Below are 20968 nucleotides of genomic sequence, written 5' to 3'. Positions count from 1 at the left end.
AAAGCCCCCACGCTCAGGTGCGGGAGCCCACAAGGAGCCTGTCCCGCACCCGCGTGGCCTCTTTCGGGTGAGCCGGGCTGCAGCTGCCAGGACCACAGGGGCCAGTCAGGCTCCCCGTGGCTTTGTGCAGGAGCAGGTCTGGGAGGCTGGCTGGGAGAAAGTGCACTGCCTGCCTGATGTGGCACCACTGGGCGGTCCAGAGGCTCATGCTGTGCCCCAGCCTGCGGAGTCCGGCTGCGCTCACCGCATCTCTGCACCGGGACTCGGGCTCCGTGACTCTGGCAGAGAGGCGCGTGCAGGGCCTGTGGGCCCAGGTGCTGCCCAGGGCCTAGAGGTCAGTTGGGACCTGCCCTTCCACGCCAGATGCTAGAGCTTCCATCATTGGCCAGGCCTAGGGACCGCACCCGTGCACGAATTTCATGCACCAGGCCTCTAGTTTTTACAATATGTGCAACACAAAACTACAAAAGCCTTCCAATGCTTCTATTATATACTCACTTTGATGTACCATTGCCAGAGAATGAATTTTCTGGTAAAATCACAGGTCATCAGAATCTATAAAATCTGACATTTCCAAATAGGTTATAACACCCATCCCTGATATTTACTATTTCTTTATTTTCTTTCTTTCACTAATATCACTTTAAACATATATTATAGAAGTAGTCCCACTGCTGCCTTTAACAGAGCAATTTGTAACTTCACTTTTTATGTCATTTTATACAGTAAATAAATGTAAATTCAACTCATGGGGCAAGATACTTCATAAAATATAATCATGCAAAGTATCAACAATATGCTTAATGATTCAGTTATAGCAACTGATTTATGGTTACATATCAAATAATAATTTAGTTACAGCTATCTTATGTAATTATGTAGGTGGTATTTGCTACAATGTAAGCACATAGCAAATTTATACAGGAAATTTCAAATTCATGAGTGTTACAAGAGGGAAAATGAAAAAGAATCTATTTAAGCCCCTCATGGAATTCTATTTCATATGATTTAAACTTTTCAGGTAGTTCTGAAATCTAATTATTCTACTAATGTGTTGCTTATCAAAGCAAGAATATGCTACATGATTTACAAGGCATAGAGTTTTTCCTCAGGGAGTTTATGGTCTAAGCTAGCTACATAAACATACATAACAAATTTTTAAAGACTCATAGCAAAACTAAACATCTAATATTTTTGGAAATATATGAGAGAACAAAAATGTTCATGGCATGTTAACATAAATTGTTTTTTATTATAATTTTTATTCATCTAATCCAATTTCCCAAATCTCCAAAACAAATTTAACCAATACTGTGTTAGTCAGTAAATAGAATTTGTCATCCTATCCTAAAGATCACAGAATGAGCTTTGGATGAAGATAGAACATTTTTAACACCAACATAGAAAAAGCCATCCAATAAGGTCAAAGTAGCATTTTCATTAGAAATCAGGTAACAGACTAAAAGAGAAAAAGCATAAGATTATCTCAATTTAACATTCACTCATAAATAAAAACGCTAAGCAAACTAGAAACAGAATGGAACTTCCTCAATTTGAGAAAGGACTTGTACAGAGAACCTATAGCTAACGCAATGGTACAAATCAGAATGTTTCCTTTCTAAGATCAGAAAGAGGACAAGGCTACCCTTCCTCACCATTTCTATTCAACACTGGAGGTTCTAATCAATGCAATAAGGTAAAAAAGATTAACACAAGGCAGAAAAATTAGAAAAAAGTACTGTCTTTATTTGCAGATATGTGATTATCTCTGCAGAAAATCCTACAGATTTTTTTAAGCTATTAGGAATAAGTACATTTAGTAGCATTATAAGATTAGAAGGTCAATATTTTCAACACCATCCATATTGTATTTCATACTAGCAAAGCTAGAATCCTATATAATAAAAGGCTAATATGCAAATAGACTGAACAGCGGAACAACCGGCTGCTATGATGCACACTGACCACCAGGGGGCAGAAGCCAGGCTCACGTCTGGTGAGTGCAGCAGAGGTGGTGGGAGCCTCTCCCACCTCCACGGCAGTGCTAAGGATGTCCGACTGCAGGGAGCAGGCCTAAGCCATCAGTCAAACATTCCCCGAGGGCTCGGGACTGCGAGAGGGCCCAGGCCGGGATGAGGGCACCCCCCAAGTGCATGAATTTCGTGCACCGGGCCCCTAGTTATATTATAACATACAATATCATTTGTACTAATATCAAATATATGGTATATTTAGAGATATATGCAAACTTTAAAATATATCCAAGAATTATACACTGAAAACTAGAAAACATTGATAAGAGAAATCAAAGTCCTAAATAAATACACAGATATATCATGTTCATGGATCATAACACCCAATATTAAGATATTAATTTTCCTGAAATCGGCAGAGTCAATGCAATTCCAATTATACTCCCAGAAAGGTGTGGGTTTTTTTTATGGAATATGACAAACTAATTCTAAAAATTTATATGAAAATGCAAAGGACTTGAAATAACCACACAAAAATTGAAACACAAGAAAAAAATGGGAGGAATTATATATAACCTAATTTTAAGATGATAAAGCTAGAGTAATCAAGAAAGTAAGGTACTGATATAAGATAGCAATAAAAGAATTGGAACAGAAATATATCCACATGTATATGGTCAGTTGATTTTCAAGAAAAATGACAGGATAATTCAATGAAAAAATTACAGTCTTTTCAAGAAATGGGGCTGGAAAAATTGATACTCATGAAAAGATACAAAATGACTCATCCTATCTAATAAAGACGGAACATGCAAATTGACCATCACTCTTCGACAAAGATGGCGGTGCCCACAGCCAATAAGGAGGGAATATGAAAATTGACATGACAAAGATGGCAGTGGCTGGGGAGGCAGGATGCCTGATATGAAGGGGGAGACGAGGGGGGGGGGTGGAGGGAACTACAGGAGGGCAGCAGGGCTGGAGTGAAGGCGGAAGGCAGCGGCCAGAGCAATGGCCTGGGTCCCGGGCACCAGAGGGAAGCCAGTGCTGGCAGCCAGGGGAAGGAAGGCCTATTCTTGCACGAATCTTTGTGCATCGGGCCTCTAGTATCATATATAAAAATGAATTCAAAATTTATTATAGACCTACAGCTAATACAGGGTGGGGCAAAACTAGGTTTATAGTTATGAGTAGGCAGAACACAGTTATTCTTGTATTATTTATTGTTGCATTATTTTTCATATAAATATTTATAAACCTACTTTTCGCCCCAACCTGCATTATAAACTCAGAGACAAAAACGTAAGACAATTTAAGTGACATTGGATTAGAACAAAATTTTTAATACTCCACAAAAAGTCCAAAGAATAAAATTGATAAACAAACATGATCAAAATGAGACTTTTGTTCTCTGAAAAGACACACTTAAGAAAATGAAAGCACAAGTCCACAGACATGGGGGAAAAGTTTGTAAGACATATTTCTGAAAAAGGATCTGTATCCAAAAGATATAAATATGTAAAAAAACAACAACTCAATAAGGACACATAAAAAAATAACATATTGTTTTTAAATATATTGTAAATGATTTGGACACTTTACAAAAGAAGATGTGTAAATGAGTAAGAATATGAAAAGATGCTCAACATCACTGACCATTTAGAGAAATACAAATTAAAACTACAATACGTCACCACTACATATTCACTAGAACTAGAGGTAAAATTAACAGCATTGTCAATACCATGTGTTTGCAAGGATATAGTGGAACTGGAACTCATGTTAGCAGTGGGGATGTAAGATGGTACAACCACTTTGGAAAACAGTTTGGCAGTTACTTATATAAAGTTAAACATATCCTTATCATATGACTCAACAATTTCTCTCCTACTTAATTACCAAGTGAAATAAAAATATATGCCCATACAAACAGGTGTAGTAAACATACATAACAGCTTTATTCATAATAGCCAAAAAGTAGAAACCTGTACACAGAATAAGCAAATTTGTGGCATAGCTATGCAATGAAGTACTACTCAACAACAAAAAGGAACAAACTACATAAATCATGCACAGTTTAAAAGAGCCAGGTACAAAAACTACATACTGTATGATTCCATTTATATGAAATTACAGAAAAGGCAAGACAATGACATAAAGCAGATCTGTGGTTGCCAGGGACCTGTGGATAAGAAGAATGACTACAAAGCAGAAACAAACTTTTGGAGGTGGTGGAAATATCCTGTAACTTGACTGTGATAGGGGTACATGACTGTATACATTTGCCAAAACTCATCTAATTGTACATTTTAAGTCAGTGAATTATACTGTATGTAAATTACACCTCAATAAAGCCAATAAAAATAAAAGTAATCAAATATATGTTGAAGACATACATTTGTAGGAATGTCTAATAACTTATCTATCCAAGAAATAACTACAACTAGTTTGAATATGTTAAAAAAAAAAAAAGTGTATCAGTGGAAAACTCGGTCTCTCATCCCCACAATTTCTCGGCCTTTTTTCACTTTATTTATGTTCACAAGGAAACTATCAGTATATGAGAACTTGCTTACTAGTTATGTACATAGATTTTAAAGGATGCTTTATTAAAATAAAGACTCTCTAACTGATGACAACATGTACATGAGTCTTTTGGAAAGGTGGACCTTCCCCAAACCACTTACAATATGAAGCCTTTACCCTATAACTCAGAGTATCAGTGGTCTGTCAGCATCTTAGAATCCCCCCTTCTAACAACCTGCTAAACCTTGTACTAAACTTTATCTGCCAGCAAAGGTGGACTGGAATGAGCTATGAGAGACTTGACTATTCCTGAATAACAGGTTTGAAAAAGTTGAAGGAGCACGAGACTGACACAGATGTGACTATGTGAGCAACATTTTCAGTGGAGAAAGTAGACTATCTGAATTGAAGATTAGAGAGAAGTACAAGATAAGATTGGAAGATAAGATTTATTTATCCAAGACACATTTATTGGGTCCCTATTATATGCCAGGCACAGTACAGAAATGAAGCCATATGGAAATCCTAGACTTAGGAATGAATCATAGTTAACATGGGAAGAACAAAGGTCACTGCTGCTCTTTGCGATGGCCAGTAGAGGCTGCCAATGCACAAGGACACATAGGGCTCTCCTTTCACCTCAGGACACACAAGGACTTGTCACCAAAACAAAAAGCACTTCACTTTCATACTACAGCATGAAGCCCAGCTTTCTAGGCTCATCATAGAGCAATATTCAACAACAATCACCAAGTTGTATTTTTAACCACAGCTTCTGGGCGTGTGTGACAGAAACAAAAGGAACTGCAGAATATTGTGAGTACTTTTGAAAGATGATCACATTTAGCCATTCTCTGACCAAAAGAAACCACCAAGCTTTATACAATTACCTTTCTAGAAAAGCTACCTCAAGTTTTACATCTGAAAATGGGTATTTTTACTGAATAGCATAATGTACAGTCTTAAAATCTTTGTTTGAATAGATGTACTATTTAGCTTCTTCAAATAAGGTATATCAGTTACAGCTCAAGGAAATGTTCAGTTACTGGGTACAAATTCATAATTTGATCGATAATTTGGAAGTATCAATCTTAAATTTTAAATACTACTATGCTTAAAAAGAGTTTCCTAATATTTAGCAGTCAGGTGAGATTCTGCCCATCTGTGCCCCTTACCCAGAGCCAAGAACAAGACTCTCAAATACACCAAGGAGCAATCACATTTTAAAATTCATTTTGTGAATCTGCTTTACAATTTTAAGAATTATGTATCCAGCCCTTTTTGAGCTCCACACACTGCTGTTTCTTGTAGAGAGGAACTCTGCTGTCAATCACTGCTCCCTTTTGCCACGCAAATATGTGCTGCAGCTTTCACTTGTCACTCCTATTATATGTAATGTAGGCAGCTTAGCACTAAATCAATTTAAGGAACTGCAGAAGTTAAATACATACATTATTATTATGATGATAGAAAAGGCAATGAATGTCTTGCAGCTCCATTTGCTTTCTTTGTTAAGGAAGAAAAAGCTAATTATCTGCAGCTGTCAACCGTGAAGTCCTAGACCTACTTAAGTCAACATTAGCCTTGGACAACTGAAAATATTTCTCATATTTTTGCCCGATTGTTTTCTTTTTGAAAAAGGTAAAACTACATATTGTATCCTTTTTCATAAGCAATTCATTGTAATATTTCAAACAACTATCAATTTTTATAATATCCACTCTCCAAATAGTGTAACCAAAATTTAGACAGTTATAAGCCTCTCCACAGAAAAAGTCATATTAAAATTCAACTGAAAGCCCACAGACTATTGGTTACAATGAAATTATGTTTAAGATGATCAAGGGAGAAATTCTATCCACTTATTTAATTAACAAAAAGAGAGAAAGGAAAACATCTCCCAAAGTTGAAATGCTGATAAATGACAGGAAAGTCACAAGGAATCATAGGCACATATGTTTGTATATTTATTCTTTTTATCTACCAATCTTCAACTTTCCAACCTAGTCCCATTAGAATCGAGAACTAAATAACTACTTGATTTTGAATTTTCTTTTCTCAGATTTTAGGATCAACTTGTATATTTTTAAGATATCAAATAAAAATAACATTTTTATTAAGTTGAAGAAAAAGAAACATCATTAATATATAAACTATGGAATCTCTTAACACTGTGCTCTAAAAAGTACACAAAGGTAATTATTATTCATGACAAACATAAGTATTCTCTGCATTTGCTCTGAATTTTCAGTGATAAAACATTATTTTCCTTGTATTTTCTTTAGAAAAGCTCTTCTCACAGGAAGAGACTCAATACTACTTTTAAATTCCATATGAAATCACTGCCCATTTAGCTTCCTAATGAATATTTTAAACACATGTAATTCCTAGTATAGACAAAACCAACATAAATTGAAACCTACATAATCAATAATGTAAGAAAAATTCCGACATATTGCCTAACAAAATTATTATTTTAATAATTATTGCTCCAGTCCTGGCAGGGTGGCTCACTTGGTTGGAGCGCCGTCCCATACACCAAAAAGTTTGTGGGTTCGATTCACAGTCTGGACACATACCTAGGTTGCAGGCTCAATTCCCAGTCAAGGCATGTATAGAAGGATAGAAGGCAACTGATCAATGTCTGTCTGTCTGTCTGTCTGTCTGTCTGTCTGTCTGTCTCTCTCTCTTTCTGTCTCTCTCCCTCTCCCTCTCTCTCTGTCTCTCTCCCTCCCTCCCTCCTCTCCTCTCTCTCTAAAAAATAAATGAAAACATATTCTCGGGTGAGGATTTTAAATTTTTTTTAATTATAGCTCATGTTTAAGTTCCTAAACCAACCTTAAAGTGAAGCCTTTTCTAACTACAGCTAGCTGTCCCACAACTCCAAGATTCTGATTTGATACAACCCCTCTCTTATAATCTTGAGAAATCACTACTGTATTTACTGGAGACAAGACAGAAAAAATCAAGACACTTTCAAAGAATAACACGTGAAAATAGTAAAGGTACAGACACAGACATGGCCTATGTAATACATAAAAAGTATAAAGTACATGATTATCTAACCACTGTGCTGTACACCTGAAACTAATACAAAAAATAGTGAATGTAAGCTGTAACCAAAAAATAAAATTTAAAAATCAGGAAAAAGATAAAAGTATAACAAAACAAAACAAAAAAAAAGAAATAGTATAGTTTAAGTAGCTACATTGTACCAGACTCTAAGTACATTTCCCAGGGTCCCCAAACTAGTATTGACAGGATCAAGTTTTCATCTCATCTTCTGACAACAAAGCCCAGCTTCATTTCACAGCACAATATTACCTCCCTGCAGAGTTCTTCTCTGGCTTTACATTTTTAGAAAGCTGTATCTATCAAGATTGAAAGATGACTGCCATCCTTTACAATTGCTGATGCTGGTGTATAAATATAAATATGGCATAAATGAGAAAAATATAATTAGGAGGAAATCCTCAGTCTTAAAATGAAGAGGATATGATTGATGACTTCAAGGGTCATTCTAGTATTTTGGGGGTTACTTCTTTTGCTAGGTTATTAGGGAACAGCTAAGAAACTTTTGGTTATTTCTTTTCTAACTTTCTGAAATCTGTTCAGAAAGTTATGTTATCAATAGTAATGCTACCTTAGTAATGTTATCTATAATTCCTACCCAATCATCCTATATAATAAAAGCCTAATGATCTAAGTGTCCGACCATTCAACCAGTCACTATGATGCGCACTGACCACCAGGGGGCAGACGCTCCGACTGGTAGGTGAGCTTGCTGCTGGGGTCTGGCCTGGAGTCCTCCCGTGGTTCCTCCCCGCCCCAATCGTGCACCAGTGGAGTCCCTTGGCCTGGTCTGCACCCTCTCACAATTTGGGACCCCTCGAGGGATGTTGGAGAGCTGGTTTCAGCCTGAGCCCCACAGACTAGGCCGAGGGACCCAATTGGTACACTAATCTGTGCTCCAGGTCTCTAGTTGTTTTATAAAAACTTTAAGAAAGCATTTGTACTAATATAATTCTTATAACTCTGTGAGAGGGATTAGGTGAGAGGGCTCAAAACGATTGTGGTGACTTGGCCCAAATCACCAAACTAAACTAAATACAGAGTAATTGGAAATGCATGTCTATCCTATTCACAACTTAGAACACTTTCCATTACACAGTAGATGCAACCATAATAATAACATTCATTTGTACATCACCATAACTGTCACATGCCATCCCTCTCCCCGCCCCCAAATTTGGTCCTTAGAACAACTTTGTAACGAAAGAAGGCAGGTAATATTACGCTAACCTCATTTTACAAATAAGGAAAACTGAGACTCAGAATTTAAACCATTTGCTGGAGGATCCTTACAGAAGCCTCAAACAGGCTGGCCAAGGGACGCCAAGTCCAGTGCTTCTTTTGTTATTGAAAATTACTGTCAATTACATGTTGGCTTCAATATAGCTTTGAAACATTTCTATACCTACCCTGTGTAACCTGGTCTAAGTCTGAACTTTACTAAGTGTAACTGAGCTCATGAAAGAATTATGTTCATGCTTGTATGTGATATAGTAACTTATGTTTCTAATATAATGTTTATAATACAGAAACATATTTTCTAAAAATATTTATCTAAGACTGTCAAAAGGATACCCAATTTTGAATGATCAAGAATAGGTTTCTAATTATTACAAAAATCCTACTTAAATCCCCCCCAAAAAAAGATGCCTAAGTTGGCAGTCTGTTAAGTTGTATTCAGCCTTCTCCTTGCTTATATTCACTTAATGGCACACACAGTAGCACTCACTGCCTTTCTGTCTTTAATTCCTCAGAAACTCCCTACCCAAATGCACTGCCATTACTAAAGCGCAGAATGATCTCATTTAGTAAACCAGCTTCTTGCCCTTTCATTAGGCCCTAATCTAAATTACAGTATAAAGACATAAGGTTCTGTACTCATGACTGGCTCCTGATAAAGGGCACTGGCTTGCCATGTGGCCTGATGAAGTCCTAGGACACAGAAGGATCTTTTTTGGATTTTATCAGTCAATTTATGTTGAGCCAGAAAAATAAAATATAATCTTTGGCCATCTGGTTCTGTAACACTCTATATTTGTTTAGAAAGGTCATTGTTGTCAAGTTACTGAATGTTATCTCTGGAATTGACAGGAAGAGAGAAGTTTTTGAAAGCACGCCAGGAATATTAAAGCACCGGATATTAAGGTGTAAAGTAGTAGTTAAAAGGTTGGGTTTTTAGTGTTAAACAGACTACTGTTCAAATCCCAACTCCATTACCTACTAGTTAAATTATCTTGGGCAAGTCAGCAGCTTTCTTAGTCTATTTTTCTCACAGATAAAATATAGATAATGCCACTCTAGAAAGACAGTGCCTCTATAAAATGATATAACACATACATATCACTAGCATATAGTTACCATTCAAAACCTATTCTATAATTATTACGTGTAATTTGTGTCCTCAATTTAATTATGAACAAAATTAAAATTGTCATTACTTTTATAAATACTTCTCCAGACAGGAGAGTAAAATTTAAACAGGCTCACAATTTATATTATGCATATCTAGTATGTGGGTTTAGAGCCTACCACTAACAAAAACTTCAGTCCATCTTAAGTATTTAAGCAACATTCCTTCTTCATCAGTTTTATAGCATCTATTATTTTGTTGGTGGAATGACTGGTTTGCTCTGTCACTGAAGAATGAAGACTAAGCAATATCAAATCCATATCTGAACTACTTCAGTGGAACTAGTACTGCTGTTACTGGACAACATACAATATCCTCATGCTGTTATGCAATAGTTACTTTCTTTGCATTAGGTAGTTTTCAATTAATGTTTCACAGCAGTACTACTGTCCAGCTATTGCAGTAACGAGATGATCCATAGTTGATTCCTTTCCCTTTGTGAGATTAGCAATGTAGTTAAAAATTTACAAATAATTAAAACAAATATTTCAAAAAGCAGCTCAATCAAAACTCCATCCAGAATATAACCAAAGACCAATGTTTGCACTTCAGTAGGCCAGATTTCAGGATCTCAAAGGTGGGCAAATATTTCACCTGCACTTTGACAGGAATGGTCATCAGGATGTGTTGAACTGAATTATCCCCACACATGACTAGTTTCTCCCAAAATCAAAGTAGCACTATAAGACAGAGCAAAAGCCAGTCACAGGCTGGGAAAGAACATTTTCATATGTTTTCTACTTCAAGAATTAGTTGCTACACATTTCCCTGTTTGGAGTCAAGAATAAAAAAAAAAATAAATAAATAAATAAATAAATAAGTAAATAAGTAAAAAGAATAAAAGGCACACATCTTTCATATGAACCACTGGGTGGGTTCTCTGCTTTCTCCATAATATTGACTTAAGAGATCTGGAAGTAATTAAAAATAAATTTCATCTTATATGCATACTAGAGGCCCAATGCATGAAGATTCATGCAAGAATGGGCCTTCCTTCCCCTGGCTGCTGGCACCACCTTTGCTCCATCGCCATGGCGACACACAAGCATCCCGCCCCTGGCTGCTCGGCGACTGTGTATGCAAATCAACCCACCATCTTTGTTGGGTAAATTTGCATACTCCTGACTGGCTGGTGGGTGTCATGAAGGTACGGTCAATTTGCATCTTTCTCTTTTATTAGTGTAGATATGCATGGCCCATGGACATAAACAAAAGTGTGGTGAAGGCCTGGGGTAAGGCAGGAGCTGGGTGGAGGCGGGGGTCTAAGGGGGTGGAGAGTGGGAGAATGGGGGAGAGCTGTAATACTATCAAAAATATTTTTTAAATTTCAAACTCCAGGATCTAGCCAAGAAGACTACTTACAGACCAACAAAAGTCTAAAACATGCATTGACTTATGGGCTATAAAAATAAATGGATCAGAGAAATCTATAAACTTATTAAAAAAAAATATATACACACACATACACACACACACACACACACACACACACACACACACACACATCTGAGAAGCAATCTTGACCAGCCTTCACTTACCCAAATCATAGACCCCCACTTGCCATTTCCTCTCCAACCATCCCAACAGATGCCCATGACAGGAAGAAAACTCAGTCTGTGGGCTATAGTGAGACCCTCACAGTTCCACTCCCAAATGCTGAGCTATATGTTCTCCCCAAACCAGTAGTATTTATTCCAAAACTCCATTAGGGAAGATCTACTGTTATTAAAATTAGCTAAATGACTAAACATTAGATAAACCATGAAAACAAAAATAAAGGGTATCTTTAAAAACTAAATCAAAAGCTTGAATAGATTTGATAAAGGCAAGTTACTACAAAACACTGCCTCCCTTCTTCCCTCCTTCACTTCCTCTCTCTCTAAAAATCAATGAAAACATATCCTAGAGTGAGGATTTAAAAAAGTACCACCGAGTTTGAAATGCCCTTCACCTTCACTATTTGAAGGAAGGAAATTCTAATGTGATAGGCTCCTTGGTTAAAAGGCTTCCTAAAAAACACAAGCTCACAATATTAATGAAGCCATAAAAATAAAAGGTAATTATCATTATATTCCATTTACAGATGAGATTTCTGCCTCAGAGAGGATAAGACACATCAAAAGGTAAATCAACAAGTGGCAGAGTCAAAACTTTAGTGCAGATTCAAAGTGTTTCTTTTTTTTTCAACCTTACGATGTTACAGTATAGTCTTTAAAAGAGTCAGAGAGGTTAGAAGCAACGCTAAGGTCCTAATTCAATCTAAGCATATGCAAAACAGAAAATGCTGAAATATATATAGCTGTGAGAACTAAATGGATTATAAGCATTGTATCTGTTGTCTTGAACATAATCATAAACATCATCTATAAACTGTACATACTATTAAATGGTAGACAGGATCATCAAATATAGGGCACTGGAAGGTAGCTGGTCTACCAGCATTGAAGCATAGTCTTTGGCAGCACAACCCCACATAGTAAGACATCTGTGGAGATTGGCTGGCAGCAAGGTTCACAAGCAGATGCTGCATGGAAACAACCATGTTCAGAGAGAGTTGAAGAACATTAGGTATACACTGAAGTAATACACTCAATGTGACATTTATGGACTGCTTGGAAACCAGAGCAGATAATCCAGCCCAGAGATAGCAATCAGCATTATGATGATGCTATTAAGGCAAGTTTACCCTTAAAAAACAAAACAAAAACATTGGCCCCAAATGGTGTTCTAGTGTTTGATGTCAGGGAACAGTGTGAAGATTTGCAATAATTACAGGAAATCTCCTAAAATAACTATTTGTTTCTTAAGAAAGTGAAAAATAAGTAAACAAAATAAAGGCCTTACATGTTAGCAGTAAGTTAAAAACCCAAGAATGATTAGGATGGCCAGTATAAAAAAATTTTATTTCTTAAAAAACAAAGTAACAAGTGTTGATGAGGCTCTAGAGAAATTAGAACCCTTGTATGCTGTTGGTAGGAATGTAAAATGATGCAGCTATTATAAAAAATAGTATGGAAGTTCCTAAAAAAATTAAAAACAGAATTGCTACACAATCTAGCAATCCCATTTCTGGATATACTAGTACAGTGGTCGGCAAACTCATTAGTCAACAGAGCCAAATATCAACAGTACAACGATTGAAATTTCTCGCCACTTCTTCAAAATATACTCACCCAGGCCGTGGTATTCTGTGGAAGAGCCACACTCAAGGGGCCAAAGAGCCACATGTGGCTTGCGAGCCGCAGTTTGCCGACCACGGTACTAGTACATCCCAGAAGAATTAAAAGCAAGATTTCTAAGAGATATTTGTACACCCATGATCAATGCGGCATTATTTACAATAGCCAAGAGGTGAAAGCAACCTAAATGCCCATCGGTGGATGAATAAAGAAAATGTAGTATACAAATACAATTGAACAGAACTCAGCCTAAAGAAAAAAAAGAAGGGAATCTGTCATATGCTACAACATGGATAAACCTTGAAGACATTATGCTAAGTAAAATAAGACAGTCACAAAAACACTCACACTGCATGACTCCACTTACATAGAACATCTAAAGTAGCCAAACTCTTAGAAAGTAGAATAATGATTACCAGAGGCTGAGGGGAAGGGGAAAAGGGAGTTATTCTTCAAAGGGAAGAGGGTTTCAGTTTGTAAGATGAAAAAGTTCTAGGGTTCTGTGTGCATACAGTTAACTCTATTGTACTGCACACAGTTAATAAGGTTTTAAAAAATAATAAGAATAAAAATGTCTTGAAAACTCTGGTAAGGTTAATAGAAGTATTTGAGAGGTTTAAAATCACTGAAGAAAAAAGTTTTCTCATGAGTAGATTAAATTTAATCTTTGTCATCTCTTAATACCAATTTCTGTAATGGTTTCAATCTATGGTTTAAATTTGTAATTTATAATGAAAAGGAGGTATACCATATCAGAACTGTTCAGAAGTCTTTTAAAATCTTACTTATTCTCACCCAGAGAGATGCTCCCAGTTGAGTGAGTCATCATTACTGATGCAACTATGCTTTATTCTTCAACTGTGCTGGGACTGAAAACAGATTGAGAAGTCATTTTTAAATGATAGTTTGACTCATTTGTAAGAAAATTCATTTAAAACACTTTTTCTATAATAAGGAAATTACATATATTGTTTGATATAAGTAAACCTTCTTCATACCAGAAAGCTAAACATGGGTTTAAGTTTCTAGAGGCATATGAGATCACATCTCCACTGGGCTGGACACCTTTGGAAAACAGAACCAATAATATATGAAAAGGCAGATAAAAAAAAAATACTTCTCAAGACTTCTGAAATATTCTGCCCAGGACATTTCTCTTTTCAACAGCCCTTTTTTATGTGCATTTATCTCAAGATCCCTTTTTTCCCATTATCTCCTCTATCCTCCAAAGTCCTTTGTTCATCTTTCTCCCTCCACATTTAGAGGAAGAAAATAACTAAATTTTCCATACTCAAATATCAGGAACAAAATCAAAGGAATCTCCCATTTCTGTATACTACTGTTTCATCTCCAGGGAAACAAAGCCACAATTTAAGAACTAGGGTTAATAAAATCTTTTTACACTGACTTGACTTTGGTGCATTTTTCTTATACCATATTTTAAAAATCTATTGAGAAGTGTCTAGTAGTATCATAAAATTAAGTCCTTAAGAGGCTCCATGAATCAAAATGTTCTACTGGTAAAAATTATATAAATACATGATTTAATGTGAAAATTACACATTATAACCTCTATAAGAGAATATTTCAGCTCTCTAATATCATATATCCCTTAATTCCTGCCCTTTTTTGTGTTAGATATTTTCTAATGTACCTTTTTTATTCCTTGTTTCTTTCACTAATTTTTTGTGTTATTTTCTTAAGTGGATGCCCTTGAATTTACAATTAGCATTTTAACCTAAAACATACTAGTTTGAATTAATTCCAATAATACATAAAAAAATTTTCCTGTAATATACCTCCATTCCCTTACCTTTCTATTTATTATTATTGTCAAACTATATCTTTATATGTCACTAGAGGCCTGTTGCATGAAGATTTGTGCAATAGGCCTCCCATCCCCTGGCTGCTGGCACCGGTTTTCCTCCGGCACCTGGGACCCAGGCCTTCGCTCCAGCCGCAGTGGAGAACCCAAGCCTTGAGGCTAGGCTTCTCCGCTCCGGCCGCAGTGAGGATTGGCTTCTCCACTCGGGCCACAGTAGAGAAGCCAAGCCTCGAGGCTTCTCTGCTCCGGCCCCAGCAGAGAAGCCAAGCCTCTTCAGTTTTCACTCCATGCCTACATATGCAAATTAACCCACCATCTTTGTTGGGTTAATTTGCATACTCACTCCTGATTGGCTGGTGGGCATCTCGGAGGTATGGTCAATTTGCACATTTCTCTTTTATTAGCGTAGATAAGCCCATCAACAAAGATTTATTATTACTGCTTCATGCAGTTGTCTTTTAAAACAGGACAGAAAAAGTTACAAAGAAAAAAAATGTATGTCCATGTATTTTTATGTGTATCTTTCGTATTACTCATGTAGTTAGTTAATATTTCTTGTAGGTTCAGTCTGGAAGCAACAAATTCTCTTGATTTTCATTTATTTGTAAACCAGTAGCCCTGTGCATGAATCTGTGCGCCAGTAGCTTGACAGTAGCTCGCTGCTACCCTCCAGTAGCTCTCCACCCACTGCTTCACCCTCCTGTAGCTCCCCCCGCTCCCCCCTCATAGCTTGCTGCCCTAGCCCCTCCTATAGCTCTCCACCACCCGCTTGTAGCTCGCTGCCCACCCTCCTGCTGATCCATGATCCGGTCGTTACGCGGTTGTTACACTTCATGGCATAATGATCATTTGCATATTTCATCTTTATTACAGAGGATGTCTTAATTTCACCTTCATCTTTGAAGTTTAGCAAAATACAGAATTCCTGGTTGACAGTCTTTTTCTTTTAATACTCTGAAAATGTCTTCTAGCCTGCATGGTTTCTGATAAGTCAGCTATTGATCTTATTGGGGATCCCTTTTATATGTTGTTTTTTTCTTTCTGCTTTTAAAATTTCTTTCATTTTGTGAATTTGACTATGATGTGTCTAAGTGTGGATAGCATTATTTAACTTAAAGTACACTGAGTTATTTAATGTGTATATTAATATTTTAAATTAAGTTTTCTGCCATTATTTCTTTTGGGAATTCCATTATGGATATGTTGGCACACTTGATGACATCCCACAGATCTTGTTAAGCTCTGTTTTTATTTTCTTACTATTCCTCACAATGGATAATCTCTAGCGAATTATCTTCAAATTGACAAATTATTTCATTTGTCAACTCCTATCTGTTAAGCCTAGTGTTGTAATAAAATACAGAAATGTTTAAAAATGCCAAAAAATGTTTAAAAGGTTTTACAATGTTTTAGTTAACTTTCCTTGAAGTGTGATATTAAGGGCACATTCCCGACTGCCCTGAAGCTTGGGTATTCTATTGATAAGGATTTGAACTTCAATTACTGACTCAGAATGACTTGCCATTATAACCATATGTGTAATGACAAAAACTCTCCCCCTCTCCAGAGTGAAACCGAGTGTTTACAAGTTTGTTTACTGATAGGCCCATTGGAACTAATGTTAAACTTGAGATCTTGTTATGCATTTTGTTTACCAGAATCTCCCTACTCCCCCCTAGACTGCGTTGGGTATTACAAGCTATTTAAAGAGTCCCCGAACACCATTCAAGTTGATCATTGCTTGATCGCTGGATGCCTGGTTGTTGCTGATCGCTTTGATCCCTGAGCTGCACTGGTGGCTCTGATCACTGGAAGTTTATCTTCGCCTTCAGTTTGGGCGCAGTCCCTTTCCCCACTCCGCTTCGCTCTGTGTCAGAAGAGAGACAAATGGTGGGGCCTCGGATCTATCCGCGCTGTGCGCAAGGATCTCGGATGGCAACGCGGCACCTGAGTCTTCGTTTCCTGACCTGACTTGCCAGCCAGAGATGGGTGCCCGCTGCTGCCACGAGAAAGCCACACTTTGGGATCCCGATAAGCCTGTACCCAAGGCACCAGGAATTTTGTGAGTAACAGTGTGCTGTGTGCTGATAAGCTTTGTGCCCACTGCAATGATAAAAGGAGAATAAATTGCTGTGTGAACTGCAACTGTAACTATTTGTGTGGCATAATTCCTCTGGCAGTCCTAAATATACTAATAGAAGGTCAGATGAAATTGCCTGCCATGGTCCTACCAACTCAAAGCAGTCTTTTTGCTGGTAACTACTTTAAATTTCCGAGTACCTGCACGGTTAAAGTTTATCTCAAGGGACGCCTGGGATAAACGCCCCTTCCTTTCTCGGACACCTAGCTAGTAAATTTTTCATTTCAGTTGTTATACTTTTAAACTTCAGAATTTTCACATGGTACTTTTCAAATAATTTCTATGTTGATTGATATTCTCTTTAGCAAGACATCATTCTTATACCTTCAATTCTTTACATGGTATCATTTAGTTCTTTGAACATATTTATAAAAACTGACTTAAAGTCTTTGTCTATTAAGCCCAGATCTGAGATCCCGATGGGACATTAATTCTGTTGGCTGATGTTTGTGTCTTTCTTTCCTGTGTATGTGGCATACTTTCCTATTTCTTGCATGTCTCAATTTTTTGTTGAAAACTGAACATTTTAGATAATGTATTTTAACAACTGTAGTATCAAATTCTCCACGCTGCCCCACCAAGATTTTTTAACACTGATTTTGTTTTTATTGATAACGCTTATTTGTTTAGCACTTTTATGAACTAATTTTGTAGATTCTGTATTCCCTGTAGTGTGCTGGCCACTGATCTCTCTACTAATTTTTTTTTAAGTTCTTATTATATTTAAGCCTAGCCTCTTAGGAGTCACACTATGTCAGTATAACTTAGTGGTCAACCAATGATTGGTTAGAGGATTTCCTTAAATGCTTGCCTGTATGTCTTCCATGCTTTGCCCAAGAAATTTTTATCAGTAGTCACACCTTTGAAATTCAGGCAGTTTATAAGACAGCCCTAGCCTTCTTTTCCTACTTACATAAAACCTCAGCCATAGGTGGAGATCTCCTTCCCCAGGTCTTTCCTGGGCATGTGCACAGCTTTGCACATTGTGCAACTTTTCAGATACCCAGGAATATGTTGGAGCTTTTCAAAATACCCTAGGATTGGCTAATTTTCTGAGATTTCCTTTTAAAATTCTGGGCAGACTCTTGTTTGCCCCAACGGAAATCACAGCCTTAAGCAGTGGGTATGTTACCAACAGTTGCTGTTGTTTCAGCAAAGCCCTGAAGGTAGGCCTTTTCTTCCCCCAACTGGGCTGAAGCTCTGAGTCCAATCAAATAGTCAACCACTCTCTGAGAACAGAGTTTTCCCAGGGAGCTGCAAGCTTGGACAACATATCAACTGTGCTTCGGAGCTGGTGTTTTTAATGAATATCCAAAAGTGGTCAGATCTCTCCACTGTCTGTAATGCTGCCAGCTTTTGCTATATCACTAAGCTGGGGAAAGAGGAAAGATGGAAATCGCCTCAAGTTAAAATGTCTTCTCATGGTTCAGTAGTTTTCTCTTGGGCCGTGGATTTTCAGTTCATTCTCTGGTTAACTGCCAGAATTTTGAAATGGTTGGTTGTAATTGTTTTGTCCATGTTTTTGTTGTTTTAGAGGGAGAGCAAATAAATGGAGCACCTCACTCCACCAATGTGAAAGCCAATCACAGAGAATTTTAAATCTATCAGCTTATAGTTTTTAACACAAAAAGGATTTTAACAAAAAAATGTTTAAAAAATTATACTTATAAATTTTTGGATCTCTAGTAGAAACATGAAAAAAACTATTTCAATATTTAAAGTTAAATAGGAGAGACTCTAATCTGTGAGAGGGAAAAATAAACTGCATGAGCAATGGCTCAATATATTTCCTGCTAACTAATATGTAAATGATAAAAAATAAGGTGACTCCTGGTCTTAGATCCACTCTCAGCCCCAAAAGACTTGCCCAAGTCTTTTCTGGACAACAGAAATAAGTGCAAGTAAGGAAGAAAGACTACTCCATTTTGTCTTACTTGGCTGACCCAGGCCAAATCCAATTCAACTCTGACAGGAAGAAGAGTCACAAAAGACTGGGAGTGAGAAATTTAACGGAGAAGAGGAATCAGAGCCCTGAACACAGAAAGCAACCCTATTGCCTGAGATCTCTCTGAAGAGAATCAGTATGGAGAGATTGGTTTACCTCAGATTCACCCAAGTATCAGCCAAACCCATGTAGTTGTGGTAGAGTAAGGTGAGCTTCTGTAAAGGAAAAGAATTATTTATTACTATTGTCTCTCTTCAATCTTGCATGATATTTGCAAGCTATGGAAAGACCAAAATTGTCAAAAGAGGACAAGCAAAGTAAATATCCTTTAGCAAAACTTTTGTTTTCAAGAACACTGTTATGCTTCTTTTGCTTTTTTTATTGTTGTGTAACAAAACATCCCAAAACTTACTTGCTCAAGAAAACAACCATTTTATTTGTTCATAATGCTGCAGGCTAAGCTGGGCTTACCTAGGCAATTCTGATTCTCCTGCTGATGGTCATTCGTGATTGCTTTCAGTTGGCAGGGGGGAGGTGGGCTAAGCTAGAATACTAGGGTAACTAGGTTGCTCCTTCCACGCAATCTCAGGGCCTCTGTCTCCATGTGACCTATTTTCCCAATGGTCTCTATGGGAAGGTAACCAGATTTCTTACATGATGATTCAGGTCTCCCCAAAACACTAAAGCCAAAGCTACTTGGTCTTCTTAGGGCTTACATCCAGACCTGGAAGAGTTTAATTCTATGGCATTCTGTTTTGTAAAATAAGCTACTGGCCCAATCCAGATTGAAAGGAAAGGGTCTTCGCAAGGCATGAATATCCCAAGGTGTGATTCACTATAACCACCATCAATGCTACAGAACAGCAATTTTCACCTGGTATGCTGCAAGGATTTCTGAAACATGCAACACCTAACTAGTCAGGGGTACTGACCTCTTTTCCCTTAGATTGTCAAATTTAAAACAAAAAAACACCACCACCACCACAATCAATACAATAATAACTATCCTGTATGAATGCCCTGTCTTGAACCATAAATATATAGGCCATCTAATACAGTTGCATCTTATTGGTCACATCACATAATAAGGTTGCATCTGATTAGCTAATTCTTGGTACCAGAAATCCTTATATACAAGTACTAGAGGCCCGGTGCACAAAAATTTGTGCACGGGGGGTGGGGGGGAGAGAGGGTTAGCCCGGCCTGCACCCTCTTGCAGTCCAGGAGCCCTCAGGGGATGTCAGACTGACGGCTTAGGCCTGCTCCCACCGCCGACGCTGCCATCACCAGTAGTCTCTCTCTGTGGGAGGCAACCAGGCAGACTGATCAAGGGACGGCCAGCCAGCCCTACCCCCCTGATCGTCCCACTACCACCGTTGGTCGCCACTCCCCCACCCAATCGCCATCCCCTCCCTCTGCCCCCTGGCACATGCCTTGGCTGGCCTGATGCCACCTACTCACCGGCCCCATCCCATGCTGACCAGTTGTTCCACCATCCAGTTGATTTGCATATTATACTTTTATTATATAGGATAAGTTTGAGAAATCTCTGATTATATTATATCTGATCACTAGAGGCCCGGTGCATGAAAATTCATGCACTAGAGGGGGGGGTGTGTGTCCCTCAGCCTGGCCTGCCCCCTGTCACAGTCCGGGAGCCCTCAGGGGCGGGAGGTGACCCAGCAATCAGGGGAAGGCGACACCCCATCACACCTCTGCTGCTGCCACTGCCGGCAGTGCAAGCCTCAACCAGCCCTGGTTACCTGAGCCTCGGGTGGCCCTAGTGGCTGGGCAGCCACCATCCAAGGCTTGCCTGTGCCTCGGGCCGGCCCTGGGCGGCTGGGGGGCTGAGGGGACTGGGGGACTCCAGAGGCAGGTGCACGGAGTGGCCGGGCCCA

The 20968-nt window shown here is 38.0% G+C and overlaps 1 protein-coding gene across 5 annotated transcripts in view; it reads right to left on the bottom strand.

Annotated features, from left to right (window-relative positions):
* Nucleotides 1–20968, bottom strand: part of RFX3 (regulatory factor X3) — a 282845-nt gene that overhangs the window by 213246 nt on the left and 48631 nt on the right. For 3 of the 5 annotated variants that reach the window (XM_054727240.1, XM_054727239.1, XM_028150529.2), the window contains 2 exons: nt 19227–19285; nt 13956–14029 (listed from right to left, as the gene is read on the bottom strand). The exons of 1 other annotated variant lie outside the window; for it this stretch is intronic. In XM_054727240.1, the coding sequence (XP_054583215.1) occupies nt 13956–13989 (34 nt within the window). In that variant the 5' untranslated portion in view covers nt 13990–14029; nt 19227–19285. The remainder of the gene's footprint in view (nt 1–13955; nt 14030–19226; nt 19286–20968) is intronic. One more of the 5 variants, XM_054727241.1, reaches the window with a different exon arrangement.

The sequence above is a fragment of the Eptesicus fuscus genome, chromosome 15 (assembly GCF_027574615.1).
Source record: "Eptesicus fuscus isolate TK198812 chromosome 15, DD_ASM_mEF_20220401, whole genome shotgun sequence".
Lineage (NCBI taxonomy): Eukaryota > Metazoa > Chordata > Mammalia > Chiroptera > Vespertilionidae > Eptesicus > Eptesicus fuscus.
The sequence above is the reverse complement of the archived record's forward strand: the minus strand, read 5'-3'. Positions and strand labels throughout refer to the sequence as shown.